Genomic DNA, 13,677 nt, shown 5'->3' on the forward strand with positions numbered 1-13,677 from the left:
GGCCAGAAACGCTTGCTGCACTCAAATTCAAAACACAGAGTTCTTTTAGGTTTTGTAACTGGCAACCCCCGGTTGCTCTGCAGCTGAGACTCTACTGACTGCAATGATGTGTAGACGGCGGTAGGTGGCGCCACATCATGCCAAAACATGAATTGCAGTCCGTAAAATATATTTTTTAATGCAAATATGTTGTCTGTACTGTTGTTGTTGGTGAGTTCAGTTTGTTATATGAACATTATTCCTCAGTCTGTGACATATTAGGAGGATTTTAAGGCCAGTTTCTTTAGTTTTGTGACATAATGCACCTCTAAGATAGTTTAAAGTGTGCGTGCAAACGTGCAAATGATGCCACGAAAAGCACCAACACAACAGGAATAAACAAATATAAAAGCAGAGGATGTGGACTCGGGGATGAGTTAGGTTTCGGCTCGAGGTTACCGTTCACCACGGGATCACGAAACAAAATAAACAGACGACTGAGCAGAATTTGTCTGTTTCTTTGAAATTGTGCCGTTATTTTTCAAGCCATTCGTCGTCTGTAAGAGCAAACGTGTGAGAATCTGCTCTGATTGAAGGTTAATAAACTTAGTGAGGGATGAGGGGATTTAGCCTGAAGCTGCCACTGACACATAATGGATGTGACCTTCATTTAAAAGGCAAGGTCGAGCCATCAGCGCTCTTTACTCATGCGTGATGATGCAGCAGAGTCACAGTCGGCCTCTGTTGTTCCTCACTCACACTTTACATGTTCTTAATCAGATAAAACAAAAAAGGTTTCACGCTTTTATTTTAGCTTCAAGGCACATTTGAGTCTGTATCACTTTACACATGAAAATGGACGACGATAAGGGCATTTTAACGTATTCGTTAAGCTTTAAAATATAAATATATTAAATATGACACCAAAAACACTGGAAATCTTCCCTTTGAACATTTATTTATTGAGTAAAAGTTCATTTTGTTAGTGTTTCATTGTAATTATACACAGAGGACAAACTTCTTTCTGCTGCTGATTCATTTCTCTTTATTTCTTCTGCAAGGTTTGAATGTTGTGAGAGACAAAGAGAATGTAGTGACAGGATGTTAGCAGGTGGCGCCATCCTGTGGCTGCTCTGCAAACTGCACCTCTAGCTGCTGCTGCTGCAATGTGTGTGTGTGTGTGTTCATTATATAGTTTTTATTTGTTTTGCTTTAATTGTATAAAGAAAACTTTGCTTAAATCTCTTTAAATAATTCTCAAACACTGTTAAATCACTTTTACTTACATTTTATTTTGAAAATATCTTCAGAAGTTGATCCAGAATCGACAAAGTACATTTATAATAACATGAAATATATTTTTTTGTCCCAAGATATTAAATAACCATTGTTTTCAACTCTTAAAATTGCTCACAAACACTCTAAAATCACTTTTACTTACATTTTATTTTGAAAATATTGGCAGAAGTTGATTTACAACAGACACAGAATTATTACTGTGATATAAACAGTACATTTTTGCCATAATTGTTCAAAAAAAACTTTGCTTTAAACTCTTAAAATAGCTCTTAAACACTCTAAAAATCACCTTTGCTTAAGTTTGATTCAAAAACGTGTCCGTGTGTGTGTGTGTGTGTGTGTGTGTGTGTGTGTGTGTGTGTGTGTGTGTGTGTGTGTGTGTGTGTGTGTGTGTGTGTGTGTGTGTGTGTGTGTGTGTGTGTGTGTGTGTGCGTGCCTGCGTGCGTGCGTGCGTGCGTGTGTGACAATAGAAGCTAAAGTTCACTTATGATTCATCACTTTGTTCAGTTTTAAAGTGTTAAATAAAGTCTTTAAAACTGTTTTCAGACTCAGGAACAAGAGATTTGAGGAATTTAAAGATAAAACAGAGGAAAGAGCAGATTATTGTTGTTGTTGTTGTTGTTATTGTCGTCGTTTCACTGAGAGCAGAGAAGTTAAAGATTTAAACTCAGAGTTTAACTCACTGATCCTGAAAGAACTCCAGACTATTTGAGTTTACACAACTCAGCTGTGGATCCAGGTGAAGAATAATAAAGACTGACTCCAGCATAGAGAGGCTGAGAAAACGTGGTGTGGACTCTGTGGATCAGAGTCATGGTGTCAGAGACTCTGTAGAAGGACAGAAGACCTGCTCTGTGGTCCAGGTAAACTCCCACTCTGGAGACGACAACATCTGAGACTTTAGTGTAGATGCTGTTGTGAACAAACACACAACTGTTTTGGTAACAAAATAAAGACCAAGATTTGTCATTGGATCCAAATAAACATTCACCTGAACTCCCTGATCTTCTGATGTTCTTGTACGTCACTGCTACATAAACTCCTTCTCCTCTCCACTCCACCTCACAGTAACAACGTCCACTCAGACTCTCTTCACTCAGGACCTGAAGATAACCAGTGAATCTGTCTGTGTGATCAGGATAAGACTGATCTTTATTCATCAATGTCACTTTTCTGTTTCCCTCAGATAAAAACAGACGTTTGTTTACTGTGTTTGGATCCAGTTTGATTTCCTGTGAATATCTGAGGAACTCAGCTCTGGTCTTTGGTTCTGGTTCAGGTTCTGGTTCTGTCAGTAAAACATCTGCTTCAGCCACAGCCAGTGAGATGTTTGTCCACGTCTGGGTCAGGACGTCCTTCAGTTGTCCTCTGAGCTTCACCACAGCTGCTGTCACGTCCTCAAAGTGTCTCAGAGGACGGACGTTGATGGTGGACGAGTGTGTAGATGGACTGAGTGCTGACAGTGAGCCGTAGTTGAGGAGAAACTGGTTGTGGTCGTGTGTGAGTGAGAGCTGCTTCAGTTCAGCTTCTCTCTTCTTCAGCTCAGTCTTCTCCTGCTGAAGCTTCTTCTCAGCGTCTCTGACTCGACTCACTTCAGTTTCCTTCTTGGATCTGATCTGCTGCTTCACCTCAGAGCTTCTCGTCTGCAGGAGCTTCATAACCTCAGTGAAGCTCTTGTCAGTGTCCTTCTCAGCTTTATCAGCAGAGAGAATGAGAGCCTTCACCTGCTGTTGAAGCACCTTCACGTCTCTGTCTATGTCCTGGACTCTCTGCTGGACTTCTTCTTGACTCAGATCCAGCTCTCTCTGCTTCTGCTTCCTCTCTGCTGCAGCTGAGACTGTGTCGTGGTCTTTGTGTTGGTCCAGAGAGCAGAGATAACAGATACACTGCTGATCAGTGCGGCAGAACATCTTCATCACCTCGTCGTGAAGAGGGCAGATGTTCTCCTGGAGGTTCTTGGAGGGCTCCACCAGCTTGTGTTTCTTAAACGCAGGTGATAGATGATGAGGCTGGAGATGTTCCTCACAGAAAGAGGCCAAACAAACCAAACAGGACTTGAGAGCTTTCAGTTTCCTGCCAGTGCAGAAATCACAGGCCACATCTTCAGCTCCAGCATAGCAGTGATGAGCAGGAGCAGCGTGGAGTCCAGTCTTCTTCAGCTCCTCCACTAACTCTGCTAACATGACGTTCTTTAAGAGTTTAGGCCTCGGTGTGAAGGCCTCTCTACACTGAGGGCAGCTGTAGATCCTCTTCACGTCCTCTGAGTCCCAGTGGTCTTTAATACAGTTCTTACAGAAGCTGTGTCCACAGTTCAGAGTCACTGGATCCTTCAGAAGATCCAAACAGATGGAACAAGAGAGAGTTTCTCTGTGCAGCTGAACTCCTGCCATTTCACCGCCGTCTGAGTTTCTCTTCCTCATAAATGGAACAGGTTTGATCTCTGATCTCAACAACATGTGATGCAGAAGTGGGCGGAGCCTGTGCGCTCTGGCTCTTGTCCACCTGTTGGCTCCTCCTCCTCCCATTGTCAAACTGCAGGTGTGTGTGTAGGAGGGGAGGGAACCAGGAAATAGATGTGAGCTCAGAGTGGGCGGAGCCACTCCCACTCTGACATGGAGTGACCTCTGTTGTTAGTGACACTCCCTGTGTGTGTGTGTGTGTGTGTGTGTGTGTGTGTGTGTGTGTGTGTGTGTGTGTGTGTGTGTGTGTGTGTGTGTGTGTGTGTGTGTGTGTGTGTGTGTGTGTGTGTGTGTGTGTGTGTGTGTGTGTGTGTGTGTGTGTGTGTGTGTGTGTGTGTTATGAACAGACGTCTCAACCGTATGGTAGAGGCCTGTATCTAAAATACCGTATATAAAATAAAAATATATATATGTACATATATTGATTGTTGTTATTGTTATCATAAGTAAATAAAATAAAATAATAAAATATGCGGAGAAATAATTTTTCCTTTGCTTTTTTCTTGGTGCGCACCTTAAAGCGTTAAAATATTAAATATCACAAAAATGAAATCATCAATAAAATCTGAATATCACTGAGGTGACTAAAGTACTTAGAAGTTGCGTTTATATATATATTTACAAGTATTTGACAGCAAGAAATCAGTTATTGACTCAATGATATTATAATAAGTAAACAACACGTAGTATTTTTGGAATGTTTCAAGGTATTTGAGTCCAATTATTACTGAATCAGAGTCAATATCATCAATCTTTTAATAATCACTCAAACAATGCTAAGAGGTGCTAAGAGAGCAAGTTCTCATGGGAATTTCTTCTTTTTCTACCTGCACAAGAAGTGTTTATGAGCGGGAAACCTCTGTAAATGATTCTTTTTACATGTTCTCCTTCATGTTTGTCACATACAGTAGAATTCTACGTCCATTTTTCAGAAGAATCTCCGTCTCTCTGTTCGTCTCAGATGAGTTTTGATGGCAGAAAATCCAGCTCTTTGTGTCAAACTGTTGTGTAACACAGTTTACAGTGAAATCATTCACCATTTATCACTGTGATATCAGCTGTCAAGATAATATACTCTGATTATCTTCCAGAACAGAACTGTGTCACTTGTATAATAATAACTTCACTCCTTTACACACAGTTCCAACATTTCTGAGTGAGTTGCAGACAAATACTGTTGTTTTATATTCACGAATTAGCAAAACACAGTTTAGTTTGACAACAAAAACACTGGAAATCTTTCCTTTGAACATTTATTTATTGAGTAAAAGTTCATTTTGTTAGTGTTTCATTGTAATTATACACAGAGGACAAACTTCTTTCTGCTGCTGATTCATTTCTCTTTATTTCTTCTGCAGCGTTTGAATGTTGTGAGAGACAAAGAGAATGTAGTGACAGGATGTTAGCAGGTGGCGCCATCCTGTGGCTGCTCTGCAAACTGCACCTCTAGCTGCTGCTGCTGCAGTGTGTGTGTGTGTGTGTATGTTCATTATATAGTTTTTATTTGTTTTGCTTTAATTGTATAAAGAAAACTTTGCTTTAAACTCTTAAAATAATTCACAAACACTCTAAAATCACTTATACTTACATTTTATTTTGAAAATATTGCCAGCAAGATTAACAACAGACACAGAATTATTACTGTGATATAAACAGTACATTTTTACCATAATTGTTCAAAAAAAACTTTGCTTTAAACTCTTAAAATAGCTCTTAAACACTCTAAAAATCACCTTTGCTTAAGTTTGATTCAAAAACATGTCATTGTGTGTGTGTGTGTGTGTGTGTGTGTGTGTGTGTGTGTGTGTGTGTGTGTGTGTGTGTGTGTGTGTGTGTGTGTGTGTGTGTGTGTGTGTGTGTGTGTGTGTGTGTGTGTGTGTGTGTGTGTGTGTGTGTGTGTTTGTGTGTTCATTATATAGTTTTTATTTGTTTTGCTTTAATTGTATGAAGAAATCACTTTTACTTACATTGTACTTTGAAAATCTCTTCAGAAGTTGATCCAGAATCGACAAAGTACATTTATAATAACATGAAATATATATATTTTTTGTGCCACAATGTTAAATAACCATTGTTTTCAACTCTTAAAATCGCTTGCAAACACTCTAAAATCACTTTTAATGACGTTTTATTTTGAAAATATTGCCAGAAGTTGATTTACAACAGACACAGAATTATTACTGTGATATAAACAGTACATTTTTACCATAATTGTTCAAAAATAAAAACTTTGCTTTAAACTCTTAAAATAGCTCTTAAACACTCTAAAAATCACCTTTGCTTAAGTTTGATTCAAAAACGTGTGTGTGTGTGTGTGTGTGTGTGTTTGTGTGTGTGTGTGTGTGTGTGTGTGTGTGTGTGTGTGTGTGTGTGTGTGTGTGTGTGTGTGTGTGTGTGTGTGTGTGTGTGTGTGTGTGTGTGTGTGTGTGTGTGTGTGTGTGTGTGTGTGTGTGTGTGTGTGTGTGTGTGTGTGTGTGTGTGTGTGTGTGTGTGTGTGTGTGTGTGTGACAAATTCAATGACAATAGAAGCTAAAGTTCACTTATGATCACTTTGTTCAGTTTTAAAGTGTTAAATAAAGTCTTTAAAACTGTTTTCAGACTCAGGAACAAGAGATTTGAGGAATTTAAAGATAAAACAGAGGAAAGAGCAGATTGTTGTTGTTGTTGTTGTTGTTATTGTCGTCGTTTCACTGAGAGCAGAGAAGTTAAAGATTTAAACTCAGAGTTTAACTCACTGATCCTGAAAGAACTCCAGACTATTTGAGTTTACACAACTCAGCTGTGGATCCAGGTGAAGAATAATAAAAACTGACTCCAGCATAGAGAGGCTGAGAAAACGTGGTGTGGACTCTGTGGATCAGAGTCATGGTGTCAGAGACTCTGTAGAAGGACAGAAGACCTGCTCTGTGGTCCAGGTAAACTCCCACTCTGGAGACGACAACATCTGAGACTTTAGTCCAGATGTTGTTGTGAACAAACTCACAACTGTTTTGGTGACAAAATAAAGACCAAGATTTGTCATTTAATCCAAATCCACATTCATCTGAACCTGATCTTCTGATGTTCTTGTACGTCACTGCTACACAAACTCCTCCTCCTCTCCACTCCACCTCACAGTAACAACGTCCACTCAGACTCTCTTCACTCAGGACCTGAAGATAATCAGTGAATCTGTCTGTGTGATCAGGATAAGACTGATCTTCATTCATCAATGTCACTTTTCTGTTTCCCTCAGATAAAAACAGACGTTTGTTTACTGTGTTTGGATCCAGTTTGATTTCCTGTGAATATCTGAGGAACTCAGCTCTGGTCTTTGGTTCTGGTTCTGTCAGTAAAACATCTGCTTCAGCCACAGCCAGTGAGATGTTTGTCCACGTCTGGGTCAGGACGTCCTTCAGTTGTCCTCTGAGCTTCACCACAGCTGCTGTCACGTCCTCAAAGTGTCTCAGAGGACGGACGTTGATGGTGGACGAGTGTGTAGATGGACTGAGTGCTGACAGTGAGCCGTAGTTGAGGAGAAACTGGTTGTGGTCGTGTGTGAGTGAGAGCTGCTTCAGTTCAGCTTCTCTCTTCTTCAGCTCAGTCTTCTCCTGCTGAAGCTTCTTCTCAGCGTCTCTGACTCGACTCACTTCAGTTTCCTTCTTGGATCTGATCTGCTGCTTCACCTCAGAGCTTCTTTCCTGCAGGAGATTCATCATCTCAGTCAAGTTCTCCTCTGTGTCGTCCACAGCTTTATCAGCAGAGAGATTCAGAGCCTCCACCTCCTGTTGAAGCACCTTCACGTCTCTGTCTATGTCCTGGACTCTCTGCTGGACTTCTTCTTGACTCAGATCCAGCTCTCTCTGCTTCTGCTTCCTCTCTGCTGCAGCTGAGACTGTGTCGTGGTCTTTGTGTTGGTCCACAGAGCAGAGATAACAGATACACTGATGATCAGTGCGGCAGAACATCTTCATCACCTCGTCGTGAAGAGGGCAGATGTTCTCCTGGAGGTTCTTGGAGGGCTCCACCAGCTTGTGTTTCTTAAACGCAGGTGATAGATGATGAGGCTGGAGATGTTCCTCACAGAAAGAGGCCAAACAAACCAAACAGGACTTGAGAGCTTTCAGTTTCCTGCCAGTGCAGAAATCACAGGCCACATCTTCAGCTCCAGCATAGCAGTGATGAGCAGGAGCAGCGTGGAGTCCAGTCTTCTTCAGCTCCTCCACTAACTCTGCTAACATGACGTTCTTTAAGAGTTTAGGCCTCGGTGTGAAGATCTTTCTACACTGAGGGCAGCTGTAGATCCTCTTCACGTCCTCTGAGTCCCAGTGGTCTTTAACACAGTTCTTACAGAAGCTGTGTCCACAGTTCAGAGCCACAGGATCCTTCAGAAGATCCAAACAGATGGAACAAGAGAAGCTTTCTCTGTGCAGCTGAACTCCTGCCATTTCACCACCGTCTGACTTTCTCTTCCTCAGAAATGCAACCAGGAAATAGATGTGAGCTCAGAGTGGGCGGAGCCACTCCCACTCTGACATGGAGTGAACTCTGTTCTTAGTGACACTCCCTGTGTGTGTGTGTGTGTGTGTGTGTGTGTGTGTGTGTGTGTTCATTATATAATTTTTATTTGTTTTGCTTTAATTGTATAAAGAAAACTTTGCTTTAAACTCTTAAAATAACTCTCAAACACAGTTAAATCACTTTTACTTACATTTTATTTTGAAAATATCTTCAGAAGTTGATCCTGAATTAACAAAGTACATTTATAATAACATGAAATATATATTTTTTTTGTGCCACGATATTAAATAACCATTGTTTTCAACTCTTAAAATCGCTCGCAAACACTTTAAAAATCAATTTGAATGACGTTTTATTTTGAAAATATTGCCAGAAGTTGATTTACAACAGACACAGAATTATTACTGTGATATAAACAGTACATTTTTACCATAATTGTTCAAAAATAAAAAACTTTGCTTTAAACTCTTAAAATAGCTCTTAAACACTCTAAAAATCACCTTTGCTTAAGTTTGATTCAAAAAAAGTGTGTGTGTGTGTGTGTGTGTGTGCGTGCGCGCACGTGTGTGCGTGCGCGCGCGTGTGTGCGTGTGAGACAAAAATCAATGACAATAGAAGCTAAAGTTCACTTATGATTCATCACTTTGTTCAGTTTTAAAGTGTTAAATAAAGTCTTTAAAACTGTTTTCAGACTCAGGAACAAGAGATTTGAGGAATTTAAAGATAAAACAGAGGAAAGAGCAGATTATTGTTGTTGTTGTTCTTGTTGTTGTTGTCGTCGTTTCACTGAGAGCAGAGAAGTTAAAGATTTAAACTCAGAGTTTAACTCACTGATCCTGAAAGAACTCCAGACTATTTGAGTTTACACAACTCAGCTGTGGATCCAGGTGAAGAATAAAACCTGACTCCAGCATAGAGAGGCTGAGAAAACGTGGTGTGGACTCTGTGGATCAGAGTCATGGTGTCAGAGACTCTGTAGAAGGACAGAAGACCTGCTCTGTGGTCCAGGTAAACTCCCACTCTGGAGACGACAAGATCTGAGACTTTAGTGCTGATGAAGTTGTGAACAAACTGACAACTGTTTTTGTTACAAAATAAAGCCCAAGATTTGTCATTTAATCCAAAAACACATTCATCTGAACCTGATCTTCTGATGTTCTTGTACGTCACTGCTACACAAACTTCTCCTCCTCTCCACTCCACCTCACAGTAACAACGTCCACTCAGACTCTCTTCACTCAGGACCTGACGATAATCAGTGAATCTGTCTGTGTGATCAGGATAAGACTGATCTTTATTCATCAATGTCACTTTTCTGTTTCCCTCAGATAAAAACAGACGTTTGTTTACTGTGTTTGGATCCAGTTTGATTTCCTGTGAATATCTGAGGAACTCAGCTCTGGTCTTTGGTTCTGGTTCAGGTTCAGGTTCAGGTTCAGGTTCAGGTTCAGGTTCAGGTTCAGGTTCAGGTTCTGGTTCTGTCAGTAAAACATCTGCTTCAGCCACAGCCAGTGAGATGTTTGTCCACGTCTGGGTCAGGACGTCCTTCAGTTGTCCTCTGAGCTTCACCACAGCTGCTGTCACGTCCTCAAAGTGTCTCAGAGGACGGACGTTGATGGTGGACGAGTGTGTAGATGGACTGAGTGCTGACAGTGAGCCGTAGTTGAGGAGAAACTGGTTGTGGTCGTGTGTGAGTGAGAGCTGCTTCAGTTCAGCTTCTCTCTTCTTCAGCTCAGTCTTCTCCTGCTGAAGCTTCTTCTCAGCGTCTCTGACTCGACTCACTTCAGTTTCCTTCTTGGATCTGATCTGCTGCTTCACCTCAGAGCTTCTCGTCTGCAGGAGCTTCATCACCTCAGTGAAGCTCTTGTCAGTGTCCTTCTCAGCTTTATCAGCAGAGAGATTCAGAGCCTCCACCTCCTGTTGAAGCACCTTCACGTCTCTGTCTATGTCCTGGACTCTCTGCTGGACTTCTTCTTGACTCAGATCCAGCTCTCTCTGCTTCTGCTTCCTCTCTGCTGCAGCTGAGACTGTGTCGTGGTCTTTGTGTTGGTCCACAGAGCAGAGATAACAGATACACTGATGATCAGTGCGGCAGAACAAGTCCATCATCTTATCATGAAGAGGGCAGATGTTCTCCTGGAGGTTCTTGGAGGGCTCCACCAGCTTGTGTTTCTTAAACGCAGGTGATAGATGATGAGGCTGGAGATGTTCCTCACAGAAAGAGGCCAAACAAACCAAACAGGACTTGAGAGCTTTCAGTTTCCTGCCAGTGCAGAAATCACAGGCCACATCTTCAGCTCCAGCATAGCAGTGATGAGCAGGAGCAGCGTGGAGTCCAGTCTTCTTCAGCTCCTCCACTAACTCTGCTAACATGACGTTCTTTAACAGTTCAGGCCTCGGTGTGAAGATCTTTCTACACTGAGGGCAGCTGTAGATCCTCTTCACGTCCTCTGAGTCCCAGTGGTCTTTAATACAGTTCTTACAGAAGCTGTGTCCACAGTTCAGAGTCACTGGATCCTTCAGAAGATCCAAACAGATGGAACAAGAGAGAGTTTCTCTGTGCAGCTGAACTCCTGCCATTTCACCACCGTCTGACTTTCTCTTCCTCATAAATGGAACAGGTTTGATCTCTGATCTCAACAACATGTGATGCAGAAGTGGGCGGAGCCTGTGGGCTCTGGCTCTTGTCCACCTGTTGGCTCCTCCTCCTCCCATTGTCAAACTGCAGGTGTGTTTGTAGGAGGGGAGGGAACCAGGAAATAGATGTGAGCTCAGAGTGGGCGGAGCCACTCCCACTCTGACATGGAGTGACCTCTGTTGTTAGTGACCTCTGTTGTTAGTGACACTCCCTGTGTGTGTGTGTGTGTGTGTGTGTGTGTGTGTGTGTGTGTGTGTGTGTGTGTGTGTGTGTGTGTGTGCGTGTGCGTGTGCGTGTGTTTATTATGAACAGACGTCTCAACCGTATGGTAGAGGCCTGTATCTGAAATACCGTATATAAAAAAAAAATATATATATGTACATATATTGATTGTTATCGTTATCATAAGTAAATAAAATAAAATAATAAAATATGCGGAGAAATAATTTTTCCTTTGCTTTTTTCTTGGTGCGCACCTTAAAGCGTTAAAATATGAAATATAACAAAATTGAAATCATCAATAAAATCTGAATATCACTGAGGTGACTAAAGTACTTAGAAGTTGCGTTTATATATATATTTACAAGTATTTGACAGCAAGAAATCAGTTATTGACTAAATGATATTATAATAAGTAAACAACACGTAGTATTTTTGGAATGTTTCAAGGTATTTGAGTACAATTATTACTGAATCAGAGTCAATATCATCAATCTTTTAATCAATCAATCTATCAATCAATCTTTATTTATATAGCCCACAGTTTACAAAACATAGTTTGTCTCACAGGACTTCACAGGGTTGGTAACATCCTCTGTCCTTAGACCTTCGACCAGGGTAAGGAAAAACTACCAGGGAAAAAAAAAAACCCTTGTAAAAGGGAAAAAAGGGTAGAAACCTTAGGGAGAACCACAGGTGAGGGATCCACTCCCTGGACGGACAGACGTGCAGTAGATGTTACCCAAAACATACAATACACAATGACAAGAATAAAAAGTGAAAAAAAGTCTTTAAATGCCAGGATCTTCTGGATCACTGGGTTTATCACAGCCTGTAGTGAAGACTGTTGTGGTCAGAGACTTGAGGATGACGGAGTCTTCTTTCCTGTCCTGACCTCATGTCGTTCACTGGTGTCAGCAGAACTGTAAGAGATTAAAATCAGTTAGAGATGTGCTATATGTAGATTTATGTGCTACATCTCATGGGGGTACATCAGGTAAGTGGTGAGGGATGAAAAATCGAGGACGGGGTAGAGAAAGTGCGGCTCGTGCAAAGTCTGTGTGCTCATTCTAAGTGCATGATGGGAAATTCCCCCAGCAGTCTAAGCCTATGGCAGCATAAGATAGACTATTCTAATCAGGACATACCTGATCTAGCTTCGACTATAGGCTATGTTAAAAAGGTAGGTTTTCAGTCTCACCTTAAAGGCAGAGACCGAGTCAGACTGTCTGACTGAAAGCGGAAGTTGGTTCCACAGGAGAGGAGCCTGGTAGATAAATGTTCTACCACCGATTCTACTTCTAGTTATTTTAGGAATAACCAGTAGACCTGAGTTCAAGGAGCGCAGCGGTCTATTCGGCTGATATAAAGTGATTAAGTCACAAATGTAAGAAGGTGCCTGATTGTTCAGGGCCTTGTATGTAAGTAGAAGTATTTTAAAATCGATTCTTCTCTTCACTGGGAGCCAGTGAAGAGAAGCCAAGACAGGAGTTATATGATCAAGTCGTCTGGTTCCAGTCAGTATCCGTGCTGCTGCGTTCTGGACCAGTTGAAGGCTTCTCAGGGACTTACTAGGACATCCAGACAGTAAGGAGTTACAGTAATCCAGCCTAGAGGTTATAAAGGCGTGGATAAGTTTCTCAGAGTCTTGTCTTGATATAATATTTCTAATTGTCTTGATGTTGCGAAGGTGGAAGAAGGCTGTTCTACATATATGCTTAATATGTTCATCCAGCGATAAATCCTGGTCGAACAGGACTCCTAGGTTCCTCACTGTAGTGCAAGGGACTGAAGTGTTACTGCCTAGGTTTAGAGCTCCAAGTGCTGCTCTTATATCTTTTGGCCCAAGGACCATGACCTCAGTTTTTTCTGTGTTAAGCATCAGAAAGTTACGAGTCATCCACGTCTGTATGTCTATGAGACAATCCTGGAGTTTAATAGATGGGTTTGGGTCGTCCGGTCGTGCAGATACATATAGCTGAGTGTCGTCTGCATAACAATGAAAATCTATGTTGTGTTTCCTGATAATGTTGCCTAATGGCAGCATGTACAGGGTAAAAAGAATAGGTCCGAGCACAGAACCCTGAGGAACTCCGTAGTTGACCTTAGTGAGTATGGAGGATTCCTCGTTTACACTAACAAACTGAAATCTGTCCGATAAATAGGACTTGAACCAGACAAGTGCAGATCCTCTAATCCCAACGTCTTGTTCTAGTCTATGTAGCAGGATCTCATGATCTATCGTATCAAATGCTGCACTGAGATCCAACAGAACCAGGATAGAAGCCAGTCCTTTTTCAGAGGCCATAAGAATATCATCTTTTACTCTAAGTAGTGCAGTCTCTGTACTGTGGTGGGTTCTAAACCCAGACTGGAACTTTTCAAATACATTATTGCTACACAGGTGATCACACAACTGTGTGGCTGCAGCTTTTTCTAAAATCTTTGAAATAAAAGGAAGGTTTGAGATCGGTCTATAGTTACTCAGAATGCTGCTGTCGAGAGAAGGCTTTTTAAGTAATGGCTTAATTACTGCCATCTTAAAGGCCTTTGGGACGCAGCCGCTCAGTAAAGACATATTTA

The 13,677-nt window shown here is 41.4% G+C and overlaps 3 protein-coding genes across 3 annotated transcripts; all 3 read right to left on the bottom strand.

The window, feature by feature from the left end:
* Window positions 1-1,982: 1,982 nt before the first annotated feature.
* Window positions 1,983-3,668, bottom strand: LOC310935491 (tripartite motif-containing protein 16-like; the record flags this gene model as incomplete). Its single annotated transcript, XM_083899411.1, has 1 exon — window positions 1,983-3,668. The coding sequence occupies one exon, from the start codon at window positions 3,666-3,668 to the stop codon at window positions 1,983-1,985; it is 1,686 nt and encodes a 561-aa protein (XP_083755537.1).
* Window positions 3,669-6,493: 2,825 nt separating this feature from the next.
* Window positions 6,494-8,164, bottom strand: LOC310935676 (tripartite motif-containing protein 16-like; the record flags this gene model as incomplete). Its single annotated transcript, XM_083899610.1, has 1 exon — window positions 6,494-8,164. The coding sequence occupies one exon, from the start codon at window positions 8,162-8,164 to the stop codon at window positions 6,494-6,496; it is 1,671 nt and encodes a 556-aa protein (XP_083755736.1).
* A 925-nt stretch (window positions 8,165-9,089) lies between these two features.
* LOC310935490 (tripartite motif-containing protein 16-like) lies at window positions 9,090-10,817 on the bottom strand (the record flags this gene model as incomplete). Its single annotated transcript, XM_083899410.1, has 1 exon — window positions 9,090-10,817. One exon carries the CDS (start codon window positions 10,815-10,817, stop codon window positions 9,090-9,092), a length of 1,728 nt encoding a protein of 575 aa, XP_083755536.1.
* Between the last annotated feature and the right edge of the window lie 2,860 nt (window positions 10,818-13,677).

This window comes from Microchirus variegatus (assembly GCF_963457635.1).
Source record: "Microchirus variegatus genome assembly, chromosome: 13".
NCBI classification, from domain to species: Eukaryota; Metazoa; Chordata; class Actinopteri; order Pleuronectiformes; family Soleidae; genus Microchirus; species Microchirus variegatus.